The sequence below is a fragment of the Canis lupus genome, chromosome 20, assembly GCF_048164855.1.
Source record: "Canis lupus baileyi chromosome 20, mCanLup2.hap1, whole genome shotgun sequence".
NCBI lineage: Eukaryota > Metazoa > Chordata > Mammalia > Carnivora > Canidae > Canis > Canis lupus.
In genome coordinates, this window is record NC_132857.1 from 18,949,585 (window position 1) to 18,967,686 (window position 18,102).

The window sequence follows — 18,102 nt, forward strand, 5'->3', positions numbered from 1 at the left end:
TACTAAAGGGGCACGTGGGTGGCTCTGTGGGTTAAGCAGCTGACTCCTGATTTTGGCTCAGGTCTTGATCTCAGGGTCATGGGGCTCAGCGCTTGGTGTGGAGACTGCTTGTCCCACTCTCTCCCTTCCCTTTTGCTCTCTCTCTCAAAATAAATAAATAAAAACTCTTTAACAAAAATAAGGGGTACCTGTGACTCAGTCAGTTTAAGTATTGGCCTTTGGCTCAGGTCATGATCCCTGCTCAGCGGGGGTCTGCTTCTCCCTCTCCCTCTCTCTGCTCCTGTGCTCTCTCTCTCAAATAAGTAAAATCTTAGGAAAAAAAAAAGTGTGAAGTACATTCCACCATCAGTAGTTCTGAAGCCCAGCATTTGCAAATCTTTTAAAATTAACTGAGCTTTCAAAATCTCATCACTCTGGCAGCAACCCAGCATAGCTGTGCCTTTAACAAAAGAATTCTGTAATAAAACGAGATTTTACATGCTGAAACAAAATATTTTAAAACATCTTTCTGCCGACTGCTCATTTTAGTAATATTTGTGGAATTTAAAACCCACACACACATACACAAATGTTCCCATGGAAGATTAGGCTAAGTTTTAGGTTAACCTCAGAATTATTAAATTTTTATATCAATCTTTTAATGAACACTTCTGATTTATTTTCTTTAAGAAGAAACACAAGTCCTGAAAAGACTTTAAGGCTGTGTATTCTTTAATTGCCATAACAAATGTGACCAGGCTAGATTTAATCAAAGGAGACTCCTGAGTAGTTTTCACACTACATTTGTGAATGCCTCTAAGCAAGGTGGACTGAATTCTGGCCTCAGCTTCTCTTCTGTCTGCAAATATGTGCAATCAGCTGTGACATCTGCTGTATGTTAGGGCTCAACTGCTAGGGACAGAAACCTAATTTGAATCAAAAGGAGGAATTGATTATAAGGATATTTACTGAATCTAACAGAACCTAGGGACAAGAGTGTGGCTGGGCTCAGCACACCAACTGGAACCAGGGACTGGAATGCTATTAGGATTCTCTCTCCATAATTTTGATCTCTGTTTCTCTCTGTACTTGGTTTAGTTTTATTCTTCTTTAACTACAGAATGGTTTTTCCCACATTGAAGACAATATGGCAAACAAGTTTTATACCTTACAGCCTCAGCCAGGACAAAGTCCTCATTTTCTCAGTTCTAGTAACGAAAACTCCTGTGGAAAGTGTTGGGGGAGCCTGGTTCAATCACTGTGGCTGAAGGAAAGGGTACGAAGATGGGGCCAAACTGAGACAGATCATTTTTCTGTACCAAATCAACTGTGTGTGGGCATACTGTGATGACATGGAAACTCTAGTTTTTTTGGGGGGGTAGGAGGTGAAGATTCTTGGGGGGCTGGAAGTACAGGTGATTTAAGGCAGGCTATTGTTGGTGGGTGGAGGAAATGAGAAGAGAGGATGGCTTTTATCCTTCTCTATGTAGAAGTAAACTTTTGTTGCGTATACGTTGCTTCCTCTCAAATGCTGTCTTGGCAACATTTAGAGCATAGTACCTCTATATGTTCTATTGAGAAAGTGCCACTCTGGAACTTATCCCAGTGGTGCAACTGCCTCCTTTGCTCCAGCTCTGCTTCCAAAAAATAGTGCTCAGCATGCTGCAGGGGGACCAGTTGTTTGTAGCTGCCATTTTCTTAGACCATGCTGCTCATCAGGGGTCCAGATAACATTCTGAGCTGTAAAACTGATTTCCAGGCCACAGATATTATCCAAAATACGATAAAGTTGAATTAGGGGCCACCAATTTCTTTGGAAATGATTATGGAAATCTATAGGAAAAATTAAAGCTATTCTTTTGAATGATGATTCCAGCATGGGTTACAGTCAAAGTTATCTTTGTGTTAAATCCATTCTCTTTCTTAGCAACTGGAGAAGTCACAGTGAAAATCAGAAAAGAAAGCAAATAAAAACTCAACTTTTTTTGTGGGGGGAGGGGTCATAAACAGCTAATAGATACAAGGCTCAAGTCTGGAGCTATTTAGTTTGGAAGTTTATGGAAATTTTATTTGGAGACAGTCCCTAAATTCAATTGTAACTGGAAATGCATGTAACTGGAAATGTGTGTTGACAAGGCTTATGGAGTGAGGGAATGAAGCAGACAGCATTTGAAGCTTGGAGTCCTCTGACTTCATTCTACCTGCTAAGTGGCTGAAAGGTGATTGGAAGTGTCTTTCACAACAGCTCCACCCTACTTTGTAAACATGCCCAATTCCTGCCCTGAGAATAGAGGAGAAAGGGGAGACAGAGACGACAAAATCCGTGGCAAACATTTAGGGAGACAATAATTACCCTCCCCTCTTTATTTTCTTTTTAAACTAGAGAAAAATAAAACATACACCATAGTAGGGAGAATAACTTAGAGCAAACTCTCACTCACCTGATACCCAGCTTTGACCACCCATGGCCGACCATGGTTTTAGCTATGCTCTAATCTTCACCCCAACATGGCACTGATTTTTTGAAGCAAATCCGAGAATCACAGCATTTAATCCATAAATATTTCAGCATATATTGAAAGGAATTTTTAAAAAAAAATAACCACAGTATTATTCCACATTAAATATAGCAATTCCTTAATACTATCACTATTTAGTCTTAAAATTTTGCCAATTATTCATAAATGTGTTCCATAGCTATTTTGTTTGGATTGGGATCAAAATAAGACCTACATTTTGTACCAATGTATCTCATTTCTAAAAAATTCCTTACACTCTATGTTGAAGAAATAGGTTATATGTCCTATACAGTTTTTTTATTTTCTTGAACAGCATCTCTCTGTGTGATTTAACATGTTCTTCTGTCTCCTGTAGTTCCTGTAAACTCATAATAAGATCTAGAGGCTTGAGTGGTTTGATGTTTTGGGAATAAATACTTCACACGTGATGTTGGAATACATAGGCTTTAGTAGTTTTTTATGGTTTGTCACTTGTGATTGTCTAAGTTCTTTATTTCATTAAAGATAGCAAAATGGTGTTTATTTGTTATTCCTTCTCCACTTATTGCCCAGGATATATTTATGAAGGGAAGCTTTCCTACTCCCTCTTGCCATCCTGTTAGATAAATGTTAGCATACTGTCACACTTTCCTGTGCCTTGCCTTTTCTACTTAACAATTTATCCTACAAATCATTTCATAGCTAAATACAGAGAGCTATTTCTTATTCCATTTACAACTGCAGAGTTTATTCAATTAGGTCCCAAGTAATGTACACTTGAGTGGTTTCCAGTCTTTTGTTTCCTTTGATCAAAGTCTAAAATGGTCAAGTAGGACAAAAGTAAAAAGCAAAGAATTGGTAAGACACTCCTATTCACTGTAGGATGGATATGATTATAGAAACTTGGTTTTTAACCACTGCTCATTCAGAATTTTAGAAAAGATAGGCCTTAAAAGTCATATTTTCTGTTTCCTTTATGTGCCTCTGTTCTTCCCATTTTCCACTTTCTCAGCTCCAACCGGCCGCTGAAGACCTCAGCCTTTACCACCTCTAGTCACCATTCAACCTCTCCACATCTCCAAAGGCTTCATGCTACAGAACTCACCTGGCTGTTCTCCTAAGCCTGGTTATTGAAGCTCACACTCAGTCACTGCCTCCAGGTGATCACTATTGCCACTAATACTCTGTTGTTATGGTAAAGGTAGTAGTAGTGCTAATGGGGATATTAGTGGGATTAAGGTCACCTCAGGCACAGCAGCATTCTTGGGTTTAGGGAAGTGATAACAGGAAAATCAGGACTCTTCTTTATACTTGTGATTCAAACCAGTGTGGTTGTCTTACATCAATTTTTCATGTACATGGTAATGTGTTAGGACTAACTTCTAATTCTCAGAAGATCACACGCTCACATGCCAGAGACATTTCCAATATAGACACATTATTCTTGGCCTCTGGGTTCTAGACTTTTACTTATCACCTCTTGAAAAATGAATCTACTCTCATCTTTTCAAATATCACTCCTATGCAGATGTCTTTGAAATATTCATCTTTAGCTCAGCCTCTCTCCAGGCATCTATAATCCAAAGTATTCAACGACAGATGTGTCATCTTGATCTGAAAACCGCCTGCCCCATTAACTCATTTTCAGGGATACACCATTCTTCCAGTCATCCAGGCTTAAATCGTTTGTAATATATCCTTTTTTCTTTGCCCCATACCACTTAATCTGGCTACATCTGGATTAGATATTGATTTACCTGGAGTCACGTGAAAACGGAAAATTGACAATCCTATCACAAGGGACTAACTAGTGGATAAAGGTGGGATTGGAGGAGATTCTTTTAATAGCTATGCTTTGTCTGTAGGATAAACACATTAGATAAAAACCTTGTCGGCATGCCAGTTGGGTATAAATATTTGTTAGAAACACTGAATATGTGAGAAAAAAAGCATAGGAGAAAAAAGACTATATAGGTCAATGAGTAATTAATGAGAGAAACCTGGCTCCTCTCAGGAGAGTGATCAGATGTGAGAGGGGGCTTACACCAAATGCCAACAGAAACACTGAGGGTAAGGTGTGGTAGAGGATGAATGAAGTCAGCAGTGAGAAATCAGGTCAACCCTCCAGTACTTGAAAGACTCATGGAGGAGGATTGGAACTGTCATTCTTGTGAGGGTTTAGAAAGCAAAACAGGAGACAGGTTTTTGCTCAAAAAAAGGGAAAAAATATATATATATATATACACGAATCACAAGCTGGCCAAACTTACTCTAGAGAGAGTAAATAAATAAACATATGACAGTGATATGGTAGATTTTATTCAAACACTGGAAATAAACTTTGTTTACATGGCAGAAAAGAACTTTCAGTATGCTATCACCATTCAATCTGCCCTATCCTACTTACTTGTATGTACTTGCACTCTTACCTTTCCTTCCTGTTTCAATGGATGAACTGTTCTAGTTGCTAAGATCAGTCCTTCTATTTATGCACTGGATTTCATTCTCTTAAGTCAAGATTTGCCGCTATAATTGTTCCTCCGCCTATAATCAACTTTTCCCACCAGCATAAAAATATGTTGCAATTACTCTTCTTAAAAGCATAATCCCTCCCTTGTCTCCATACCTGTTTCAATCCACCATCAGCAAAAGTCCTTGGAAGAGCTGTCTTTATTTGTAGTTCCCTAGTTCCTCTCCTCCCAATTCTGACTCAAGCCCACTCAAATGAGACTTCTGACCCTCTAGTGAATTGCACTGTCAAGATCATAATCCAATGATCAGTCCTCAGTTCTCAATATAATTGATCCATCAGCAACATCTGATACCAATCACGACCTCTCACTTTCTTCATTTGCACACTGGAACACCTCCACGCTCTCTTCACTTCAGAAATATTAGCTTCCTTGCTGTTCTTAAATACAAAACCTCAGTCTTGTTCAGAGCATTTGCACCTGTTCCTTCTTCTGAAATGCCCTTTCCTCAGATAAGTAACTTGCCTTAGGTCTTTACTCAGATGTCACCTTTTCAGTGAGGTTTTCCCTGGCCACCTTATTTAAAACTGCTGCCTCCTCCCTTATAATCCTTTTTTCCTTTCTTGCTTTATTTTGCTCCTTATCTTGTTACTTCCATTCCACATACCGCATTTTCTTTTTTAAAACAACTTTTATCATTTCTGAAGTTTTAGTTATTCAAAATAATCTCTACAGCCAACATAGGGCTCAAAATCATGACCCCGTGATCAAAAGTTGTATGTTCCTCTGACTGAACCAGCCAGTCACCCCTCATATATTGCATTTTAATTTATTTTGTTGGTTTGTTCCCCTCACAAAAATGAAGCACACACAGAGTGCAGACTTTTGTTTATTTTGTTAACATATGCTAGTGCCTAGAACTTTACCTGGCACGTAAGAGATGCTCAATAAATACATGGTGAATTAATGAATGAGGACAATGAAAGAAAGAAGGAGAATATATACAGACAATAAGGTTTGATACTTGACAACATTAACTAAAGTTTTAAGTCTTCAGTCCTAACATTTTATTTTTTGACTAAATATGGCATTTATGCCTTAGAGCAGGTGCTACACTTAACTTTGGCAGAATATTAGGACGGCTTACAAAAGGCTAAAAAAACAACTATCCCACAAACTTCAGAACCACTAAACTTGCATGCTCATGTCTTAATCTAGGTTCAGCAGAGCTAGCTTTGACTACTACTGATTTCAAGTGTGCTTTTGGCCAGCCTTCTGCAATATGGGGCTGCATTAAATACCTAGTAACCAAACCAAAATAGTAGAGATTAAGTAGAGATTAGAGCTCAATGGAATGTTAAACAAAGCTCTCAGCTGTGATACTATTTTATATTCCTGAGTGGTTACAAATAACTCCTGAAAACATTCAAAGTGTGAATTCACTTTGGCCATCCCTTCCCCTTCTTGACCTCACCGCTACCCCGAGCACACCTTCCCAGAGCTCACCGCAGAGGTATCCTTAGCTCAGGGAAGCACAGCTTGTTCCCAGCTCTGAGTACACCATCTAATACCCAGCTCTGTGAAACTGCTGCTCCAGAGGGGCTTTCTGATTGATGAATGCCTGACCAGGGGAGATCTCAGTGACTCTGGGGTACTGGTGGACTTATGCTGTTGTCTCTCTCAAAGCCTACTTGTCCTGTCTGTCAGTCATATCCACAAGCTTCAGCGGTCCTCCATCACAGAAGTTCAGACCAGTGAAGGCACAACAACTCTTTCCCTACTTTCTTCTTCAAAAATCACCAGGAATGTACATTCCTGGTTCGCCGAACAACAAACAAGGCAGTTCAGGAAAATGTGTGATTTGTGAAAAAGTGACGCTTCTTGTGAAGCAAAAAATCTGTTTCCAGAAATCTGTTTCCAGAAATATATTTCAGAGGTAGAAAATAAGGATTTAAGAAGAAAAAATTACTATGTAAAAGGAAAAACTGCTAGCTACAAAACTAGCTATAAAAACTATGTTAAAAACTATAGTTTTTAAGCTATAAAACTATGCATTTGGCTTCAATTTTATAAATCAAAGTATAAAATCAAAGATACATTTTAATGTAAGAACTTTAAATATAAATTAAAAATAAATATATATTAATCTCTATTTAAAATACATTTTTACTACTGATAGCATTTATATATAAGGTACAAAGTAGTATTTTCAAAAATAAGAATTATTCCAGGCTATCCAGCTCTACTATGCAGGTCCTTAAGTGTCTGAGGAATTAAAATGCAATCATTTCAAAGGCTAGTTTCAAGATTCAGTATGACAAAATATAACAACAATGACTTTTTGGTATGCTAATATTTGATTAAAATATGAAGACAGAGCTACAAATATACCAGCTCTGAATCCTAAAAACACCGGGAAATCAGCATTTCTTTTAAGGGGGGAGAAGGGCCATTCTACTTAATTCAATTCCCTCAGGAGAATCTATTTATAGGCCATTGTTTTATGCTCTAGGGGAGTAGGGGAATATAAAGATAGTCTCTAGGAGCTTAGAATTCAGAAGGGGGAAGAAGGCAGCTATATGATGCCTACTTAGCAAGTGAAGTGAAGTAACTGACATGGGAAGCATGGAATGCTGAGATAGAAGACTACTACTGATGAGGATGATAACAGTTACTACTACTACAGCAAGCACCACAAGTGTTCTAGACTTGCATATGTCTAATCTACGTAAAGCCCATGAGGTAAGTAGCATTCACCTTCCCTCACCATTTATAAATGAAGAAACTGACATTTATAGCATGTAGGTAAATTTGCCCAACATCACACAAACAGGCATGTGGTGGGTCCAGATTTAAATATATTATCTGCCTGACTCCAGAATCTTTGCTCTATCCATCATATCAGGCTGTCCCTCCTGTAGCTCAGATGAGGAAGAGAAAACATCTACTGGGAGCTCAGAGACACTAAAGAGTAGACTCTTGAGGAATGAGCTTAAAAGGAATGTGAAGATAAAGATAATGGTGCTGGCAGCAAGGCCCTCCATGTGAGGGAACACTCCTGAGCAAGGCCCAGAGGTGACACAGGGTGGGCTGAACCCAGGGACTCAAATGAAGTCATCTCACAGGACTGGGGTGGTTTTTTCAAACTGTGCTCCTTGCAGCCCTCTAAATTCTCTTCAAGTATCTCAGGCACTGAGGAAGGATGAGAAGGAAAAGGCTAAGAGTATAGGGAGAGAAGAGGTCCAAGAAACAGAATTCTGGGAATATTTTAGCTTAGATTGATACTAGGAGAGGAGTGTGTGTAAGAGATGAAGAATTAGAGGAACCTAAAACAGTCCACATGAAAACTGGAAGAGGGTCTCAGGAAAGGGGTATTCTGGGATATGGGCAGAAGGCAAGCCAAGGACTCAGAGCTGGTTACTGGATTGGAGATGAGGAAAAGTGAGATCAGCTCAGCAGTGGTGGAAGGAGGGAGAGGCCATCCATCAGGGTTTGAGAAGTAAATCAGGAGTGAGGAAGTGGAGGCACTAGGTGTGCCAGATTTTTGAGAACTTTGGTGGTAAAAAAAGGAGACAGGTTGTAACCTGAGAGTAACAACAATCTAAGTAAGATTTAAAAAGGAACACACTACCCAAAAGTGGATGTAGAACAAGAAATGGTATTTCCAGAGTTAATTTTTAATTTCCTGCATTCACTGCTGTAAGAATTTCAAACCACTTTGGCATATATATACTGGCATGTGCATGAACTTAATTGTGGAGATAAAATGCAGTAGCAGCTTAGACAGAAACCAAAAATCCTCTGTAAAATTACTGGTATGTTTATATTAAGTCTTCCTCGAACTTCTAATCACCCCAAAATTTGAACTATTAACATAATGGTGAAAGGTCTTTCCTTCAATGAATAAAGACAGGTGCCCCAAAATGTAGCTCAGAGAAGTTTGTTGAATGAACATTAGCACAAAAAAACTTAATAACAAATACAATAATGATTATTCAAAAACTTCAGATATTCTCCATTGTCAAATACTTTTCCTTTGTATTCATGTTTTATTTGTTTTACCTTAAGTCACTCACAATCATGCTGACATTTACTACTGATGATTATATTAGACCTAAAAGTGTTCTTAAACAAATGAAAAATACTGACTTCCATTCCTGAAAGCCCTGCTTCCAATTTTCAAGAGGAAATTAAATAATGTATAAATCAAATACTGGGCCTAAGCCCAGACAGCTGAACATCGTTTTGTCCTTTCAAGGCAAAGAGGAAGTGTCTGCTGTGGCAGAGACATGCCAAGAGAAATAAAGCTTAACCTCAGCCCCATGTGAAAGTGATTTTAGATAATCGGGGGTGTCTGCAAATAGGTTAAAAATGGGACCACATACTAACAGGGAACGTTCCATGGAAGTTAAAAGATGTATCAAGATCTAACCCCCACCTTAAAAACAAAATATGTTGGGAAAATGGCATGGCCTTAGAAACACTATCTAAAGGCAGCAGAGGAAAGGGAAAGCAGACAGGGAGGATAGAGTTGACAAGTCAAGGGGAAATTAAAACGTGTTTCCGCTTACGAATTACTATAGGCTCACAATTTGATTTCTTTGTCATTGTAATATCCAAGTTCAAAACGGTTGTGTGTGTAGAGGAAAATAGGATGGGGTGGGGGAAAGGGAGACAGGGAGAGAAAGTGAATATAAGTATGTGGGTAGAGTGGTAGATAGTGAAATTATTTAAATCAGGGGCCAACAAATTTATGCCAGGTAGCAATTTTTTTAGACTTTGCAATAGAACACAGTCCCTCTTGTAAGTACTCAGATCCATCTCTAGTGTGAAAGCAGCCATAGGCAATAGGAAAATGAATGTGTGTAGCTGTGTACCAATAAAACTTTATGGACACTGAAATTAGAATTTCACGTATTTTACTTCTACTTTTGATTTTCTTCAAACACTTAAAAGTGTAAAACTATTCTTAGCCTCCAGGTCTTACAAAAACAGACTGTGGGGCAGATTTGACCTGCAGACCCTAGTTTGCTGACCCCTGATTTAGATAGTTAACTCCCCATTACACAGAACATTCATATGAAACTAGGCTTGACTCAAATTGTGGATTCTGGGTAAGAAAAACTGGCATTTTTTTTTCTTTTTTTTTTTCCCTGTAGATGAACAGAAAGATGGTAATAGTGGTAGGAAACATTTACTTGAAAGATACAGCAGATCTCTCTAAGCCTGTAAAAAAGTCAAGTATCTACTTTTTTCTAGCAGAATACTTTTTACACTACTATGAAATCCAAGTTTACGCAGTTAGAAATTTTGAAGCCAAATGCTACATAGCCATTAATATGCAGCATTATTGAGGGATCAAGAATGATTTTTACAACATTATCCCCCGTATCAGAATTTAATGTTTTATAAAATCCTTTGCAGCAGAATGCTACTCTGGAATTATATGTAAGTTTCCATCAACACCTCTATGGAAACCAGAGAGCTGGTGACTAGAAGGATTTTCTGATGGAACATATGCTTTACAGATCACATGGTGATAAAAACTTTATGGAGCATCCGACCTAGACTATCAGAAACAAAGGAAATATAAAAGTGTGAGGCATCTATGTTCATAGTTTTTGTGAAGCAAAATAATTTTTTAAAAGATTTTTATTTATTTATTCATGAGAGACACACAGACAGAGATAGAGACAGAGGGAGAATCAGGCTCCATGCAGGAGCCCAATGTGGGACTCGATCCCTGGACCACAGGATCACTGAAGGCAGATGCTCAACGGCTGAGCCACCCAGGCATCCCAAAGCAAAATAATTTTTATATAATAAATGTTCTGTTATGGAACAAACACTGACTTTTCCTTTCTGTATTAAAAGAAAATCTTGTAAAACATCCTAAGTAGCTGTCTCACAACCTTGAACTCGGAAGTATGGCATTCTTTCTTTTGCCTTCCCTTCCCTGTCTCCGTCTTCTTCCTCATAGTATTATTTTCTTTTTGGGGGGTGGATAATCTCAGTGCTTCTCCTGAGCAAATAAAGCCCCCTTCGTTAGGGAACTGCTCTTCAACCATTTCAATCCTTTGATAAACCAGTCTTGGTGCCCTGTCCCTCAGGCCACAAAGACAGCTGGATGACATTGCTGATTCAGACAGGTAGCATCCTAACGGTAACAACAATTCATGTAAGGTTTAAAAGGAATACGCTCTCCAAAAGTGGTTATAAAACACAATTATTTCCAGAGTTGTATTTTTATGGACCAATCACCTATGGTACACAGGATCCTGATTAGTGTGTAGTGTATACTCAGGCTCATTAAAGAGAACTTGGAGCATACTTTATTTGATGGCAAGTTCTGGGCACGAATGCAATCCTCCATTATAATGTTGTTTGTATAAGGAAATATAATTCTTTCAATAACGATCTGTTTTGTGATGGTCTCCTTTATGGCACAGTTTCTAGGAACTGACTGGAGGGAAAAAAGCTGCTTTAACCATCCACATGGATGTGACTGAGGTTGGGAGAAAGAGAGGGCTGCGGAGAGTGCAAAGGCTGAGTGTGTACAATAGGCAGTGGCAAAAAGGGCAGGCTCAGAGAGTAGGCTTTTATTTCCTCCCATCCTGTTTCTTCTTGTTGTTGTTGTTTTAATAGACTTTTTTTTTTTTTTTTTTAGAGCAGCTTCAGAATCACAGTGGAAAATACAGATACCTCTTGTACTAACATATACAGAGCATCCCCCATTATCAATATCCTCCAGAAGAGGGGTACATTTGTTAAAATCCATGAATCTACATTGCCATATCATTAGCACCCAGGGTTCATAGTTTATATTAGGGTTCATTCTTGGTGGTGTACATTCAAATCCAGGTCTGCCTAATTCCTGAGACTGAACTCTTTATTTCTGCAATACTGCTAATTGTATATATATTTTGCATACATTTCTTTTAGTTGAAGCTTTAAAAGAAAGTGTCTTTTTAACCAGAGACAATATGATCTCACAGTAAGGAAATAATTAATAAATTTCAGATTTCTTTACCATAGTTCTAAATCTTGAGGTCTATTTCAGAATCCACAAGATTTGCTTCATTTATACCCAGGTATTCTTTATATCAGAGACATAGAGATTATGACTTAAAATTTCCCTCTAAAACTTTAGTACAGGGGTGCCTGGGTGACTTAGTTGGTTAAACATCTAACTTTGGCTCAGGTCATGATCCTGGGGTCCTGGGATTCAGCCCCCTGTTGGGCTTCCTGCTCAGCAGGGAGTCTGCTTCTATCTCTGCCCCTTCTCCCTGCTGATGCACACTCTCTCTGTCTGAAATAAAATCTTAAAAAACAAACAAACAAAAAACAAACCCTCAAAACCCAAAAAAGCTTCAGTACACAAGCCACCCTAATTTACAAATATAGCCAATTTCTGGAATGTACATACCTAAGAAAAAGCATCATATTGTACATATGCATTTATCACATACTTTATATTTTGTTTCATAAACAAAAATTAAGACATAAGCCAATTAAGTCAGTTAGCTAAGAATATAAGTCAAATTGCCACAGGACTTCCTTTTATCTCCAGGTCATTTTCCTGACCTCAAAGAGACTAAAATAATGAAAACACATTGTAGGTAAGAACCTTTTAAAAGAACAAATCAAAGACAATAGTAGAGGCAACTAGAACTTTATGAAAATACCACTAGCAATCTCATTTACTACACTACTTCTAGGGGTTCTCATTATTTGGTTTCTGTAGGCTCCCAAAGTCATTTACCAGAAAAGGGAAAACATAGACTCAAGGGGTAGAAATGGGATATTTTAGAAAGTATCACTGTCTGTATTGTTTACATGTAACTGGAACACCATGAGGTTCAAAAAAACAAAACAAAACAAAACATCAGACAATCATGGAAGAAGAATGTGTCTGAAGAAAACATACTATGGAGAAAACTAAGGTGGGATATAATTCAATTAAAATAACAGTATATGAGTTGTTTTTATTCGAACCCTGGAATTTACTCCGGGAATCTTCTTCTTAGTTGAAAATATGACCCTCAGTGAACTTGACTTTGACCAAAATGTTTCAGATAGCTCTCTTGAGATCAACTGATGGTCCTTTATTCCAGATTACTGCCTTAGGTTCTTTCATATAAGAATGACATCCTGTCATTACCAGATGGCCTCTCACATGATCATTTCTAGATTAAGTCAGTGCCTAAAGCACTTGTGCTAGAGAACTGGGTAATTGGATATGACAGAATTTTTTTTTAAATGTACTCTTTTATATAATTAATCTGAACCTTGCCAAAACCTAGCATTGATCCAAAATTGTTATCATCAAAAATCAGAACTCATAACCAATGTAAAAGGAAGTAAGCATGGTCTCTTTACCTTTAGTGAGTGTCTTGGTGAGGGCCTGGGACTCAAAAGTTTTTGTTAATAGAATTAAGTAAGATTCAATGGTTTCAGATATTCCAAAAAGAACGTGTACTACTTCTTTCCAGAGACAAATTTTTAGGGTAGTAAATTTTCACAAAAATGAAATTGCATGCATTCAGTCTTTCACTCATCAAACATTTATTAAGTACAAACTGTGAGCCAGGCATTGTTAAATCTTCCCTGATCAATCAATTCACTTTAAGATTCTGAAGCCTGGGCAGCCTGGGTAGTAGCTCAGCGGTTTAGTGCCGCCTTCAGCCCAGGGCCTGATCCTGGAGACCCGGGATAGAGTCCCACGTCGGGCTCCCTGCATGGAGCCTGCTTCTCCCTCTGCCTGTGTCTCTGCCTCTTTCTCTCTCTCTCTCTCTCCTCTATCTGTCTCTCATGAATAAATAAATAAATAAAAAAATCTAAAAAAAAAAAAAAAAAAAAAAAAAGATTCTGAAGCCTTAATGCTAAAGGCATTCTTTCTGGAAAGTAGAAATGGTTTTCAGATCACTGCAAAAGAACAAGTATTAAAATAATTGAGAAAACCCTTTAAGACTACACTGAGTTCTTTCCTTCCGCGTGGTTGTTGAGAACTCTGAAGCAAACAAGTGGTGAATAAAATTTGGAGAGGACTTGGGGGAGAATAAGTAACAAATTTTCTCAACCTATAATGGCATCTAATTCAGCTGTAGAAATTGACAATGAAAGTGATAATTCTTCTGGTAGCAGCTTATTTAAGACTCAGTGTGTCCCTTACTCACCAAAACAGGGGCAAAGAAACCCTATTAGAAAGTTTGTTCGTTCATCTGGAGGTGTTGAAGCAGGGATTCATCTAGTGACTCCTCTTTTGAACCAAGACCACTGACTTTAAAAGCTATTTTTGAAAGATTAAAAAAAAAGAAACGTAAAAAGAGGAAATATAAGCCAAAAGAAAGACCAAGGGGAAGACCAGAAGGAAGAAAAACCACTAGATGCTCCCAAATAAATAAGAAACAAGTTAAAGACAAAGGATCTGGGTTCCCATTTTTAGAATCTGAGAATGTAAAAAAGCTATTACCATGGAGAAAGATTTTAAGCTTTGAGCAAGCGGTGGCAAGAGGATTTTTCAACTACCTTGAAAAATTGAAGTATGAATACTATCTCAAGGAATCCTTGAAATAAATTAATGTTGGTGAAGATTTAGAAAGGGAAGATTTTGACAGTCGTAGATACAAATACTTGGATGATGATGGATCTCTCTCTCCTATCGAAGAGTCAGAAACAGTGGAAGAGGCTGCAACAACTCTTGAACATGATGATGGATGTGATATCAAATTGGTGGACAATAATGAATTCATAGTAAGTTCTGAAATACCAAAGAAAATGAATCTGTATTTAAGACAAGAGGAATATACTGAAGAAGCTGCTTCGTCTAAAAAGAGAGCATCAAAATCCAAAAACATGGGACAGAGGATAGAATGGTCTGAAAAGGAAGAGATAGGAATATGAATATTAAGGCTTTTCACTTGAAAACAGTGTCTGGACTTAAAGGATGTTTGAGAACCAGGAAGATCGTTTATCTATTTAGACCCTAAATGGTGGGGAGTTTTTGAAGTATGTCCATATTCAAGTGGAGATCCAAGAAGACCTCTGGACAGTGACAGCTGTGGATTGAACAAAAGTTTGTTTTAAAAGTGCTATTTTGAAGATCATCACTCTGGCTTTGGTGGAACTATGGTGATTGGTGGCAGAAGGAATCACATGTCAAATATCTTAAATAAAAATTTTATTAACTTTGTCAAATATCTTAAATAGAAATTTATTAATTAAAAAAAAAGACTACACTGAGTTACAGCTAACATAGTATGTAGCTAATTTTTGTAATAGTGAATCTGATACTAGATTGTCAAGTAGGTCAGAATGTAAGCAATACATAGTATAGTAGAAATTTCATTTGAGCAAAAGTGTTTCATAGACAAGACCACTAACACAGGCCCTGACCTAAACAGTAAGTATGTAAAACTAAGAGACTAAAGGATCATTTGTCACATCAGTATATTCAATCTGACTTTCTTATCGAGAAAATAGTCTTATCTGTAGTAATAAAATCTTCCTATGAGTTTATGATCATCCACATATACAGAGCTTCTCATTTCTCTTTATGCAATAGATCTATATTAATTAAAATGTTACATAATAGATCTTTTCAATTGAGGGAAAGTTCCAACAAAATGAAAACTAGTCTAGATGATCTACTCCATTAAGAGAATCCATAGACACCTTCATCTCAGTATGTTTACATTTTTATAATTTGATTTTCTGTATCTGTTTCTCAAAAGAGAGAGACTGGACTTTACTATGTATTACATCACACATGGAAAAGGGTAAAACTTAATATTATATATGAATTTAATAATTCTATGGGTCAGATAAAAGACTCATGAAATAGATTCCAGTTGAGGCTTGTGATCACTGAATCCATTCCCCTTCTTCACCTCTCCAGGCCCTTACCTACAAAATCATCTATATCTGCTATGATCCTTACTTCTTTCTCAACAATATAAGAGAACAGGGTTCCCTTCCTTCAGCTGAGGGCCAAGCCTTACTTTTTGCTCATGATCCCAATCCTCTCTGACCTTCCTTCATTAGTTATTCCTTTCCCCATTTTCTTGCCTGGATGTTTTCATTCTCCGTCTGACTTTTCCTCCTCAGTCTATAAACATACTTGTCTATCCCATCCTAGTCCTGGCCTCACCAATATTTCTCCAGATACCAATCTAATATCTCTCCATTCTTTTTTGTTCAAATTTCTTAAAAGAGACACCTACAGTAATACCTCACTTTCCATTTTCATTTCAGTTCTCCACAATTTAGATTTTGCCCTCACTACTCCTGCTCTCAATGAAGTCGCTAATGACTTGCATATTGCTAAACTCAATAGACCCAAACCTTTCTGTTGTTATTTGGTAATGCTCGGTATCCAAAAGGTTTCCAGAACCCACTTCACTCCAATCATTTCTGTTCTGTTTCTTATGTCTACCTTTTAGATTTTGGTGTTCCAGATTTCTTTCTTGGGCCCTTTATTCTTCCTATTTTAAATATTCTACAGTGTAATCTCCTTTATTTTCTTGGTCTCACCTCCTAATTTGTATATCAACTACCACCTGCTGACATCTCTTCCTGGGTAATTCAGAAGTCCTTGATAGTGAAGGAGTCCCAATCTGCCCTATATTTTTTTCTCTCACTTTATGGCACTATCATCACTTAGGTAGCTACTTGCAAGTCACCTTTGATTCTTTTCTCTTTCTAATTAATCCCCTAAGTCCTGCTTCCTAAATGCTTTATGAATTTCCCTCATTTCACTACCTTTAACTAATACAAGGTTAGGCCCTAATTAATATTCCTTCATGTGGGCTATTACCTCGGCTTCTGTCACATCTATCTTAACTCTACTCTTCATACCACAACTAGGGATATTTAGTTAAACCCTCCAGTAGAGCAAAACTAAATCAAGTGCTATTTTGAGGCTCATTCACAAACTCCCAGGCTCAGGATGGATGGGGTAGTTCTACTTACTGTAGCCAAAGAGGACAGAGCTGAATGAATAATGAGTTGGCATTAGACCTTGGTAACCTCTGAGGCAGAACATCTTGTACTACTATGACCACTGGTTAGGACTAATTGATGATTATCACAACTTTAAACAAACAATTCCATCCAGAGCTCAGATTCTTTAGGAATGTAGGTTTGGGTCATATCAACAGTATAAGAACTCTACTTTGACTTGATGAAGTACTAATCAAGGGCAAAGAGGAACACGAAGTGTCAATGGAGAAAGTAAGTCTTAAAGAATATAGTCCCATTGCCAAGTGCAGAAATTATGAATGTAGCCTTTATTTTTATTTTCCTTTTCTTTTTTAAAATGATACTTTGTCATTAGCTTTTCTTCTATCCTATCTTTTTCTAACCATTGTATACAGAGGATACTAGTGATACTTATACTTACAATTTAATCCCTTGGTTATAGCATTTTTTTTTTTTTTTGGTTGTCAAATGATCCTCTATTGAAATACTTTCCTTTGTAGGGCAGAACATATTTACAGTTGTCTACAGAAAAACAAGACATTCGTCTGGAAGTATGGGTAGGTAAGTGTGTGTCTAATCTGTGTATTCAAGAATAGAACATATACACTGATCAATTATACATGGCCTATCTCATAACATTTTCCTCTTCTCTAGTATATACCACTGAAATGAGTCTTCCAGCGGCCTTATCTATAAAGGTATGATCTTGTTTCCCTATCAGAATCAATTAGTTGAGGGGCAAACACATGACTCAGAATGAGCCAATCAGATTCTTTCTCCACAGACTTTGGAACTGAGAGAAACAAAAGTTGAGGGTAGATGATTCACATTCACATCTGCAAAGCAGTTATAATTTCTGTTGTTGAGGATTGTGGAGTCCTTCTAGTCCCTGACAGTCCAAAGTCCTGTTCCTTAAATACTGAGATATCATAGTTTATTTTGAAAATATCCTTTGTTTTGGCTCAAATCAGTTTTAGCCAGTATCTTTTACTTACAACAAATAGAAACTTAACTACTATATAAGTGTGTGTGTGTATTTTAAGACTTTATATATGTACGTATGTATCTGTGTGTGAGAAAGAGAGAGATGGAGAAAGAGAATCTTAAGCAGACTCCACACCCAGCTGAGCTCAACTCAGAGCTCAATCTCATGACCCTGAGATCATGACCTGAGC

The 18,102-nt window shown here is 37.5% G+C and overlaps 1 protein-coding gene and 1 pseudogene across 5 annotated transcripts in view; one reads left to right on the top strand and one right to left on the bottom strand.

The window, feature by feature from the left end:
• Positions 1-18,102, bottom strand: part of AFG2A (AFG2 AAA ATPase homolog A) — a 350,459-nt gene that overhangs the window by 46,384 nt on the left and 285,973 nt on the right. The window contains exon 16 of one of the 5 annotated variants that reach the window (XM_072788494.1): positions 13,328-13,352. The exons of the other annotated variants lie outside the window; for them this stretch is intronic. Within the exon in view, the coding sequence (XP_072644595.1) occupies positions 13,328-13,352 (25 nt within the window). The remainder of the gene's footprint in view (positions 1-13,327; positions 13,353-18,102) is intronic. 5 annotated transcript variants of the gene reach the window in all.
• On the top strand, positions 13,983-15,133 carry LOC140611713 (TATA box-binding protein-associated factor RNA polymerase I subunit D pseudogene; annotated as a pseudogene).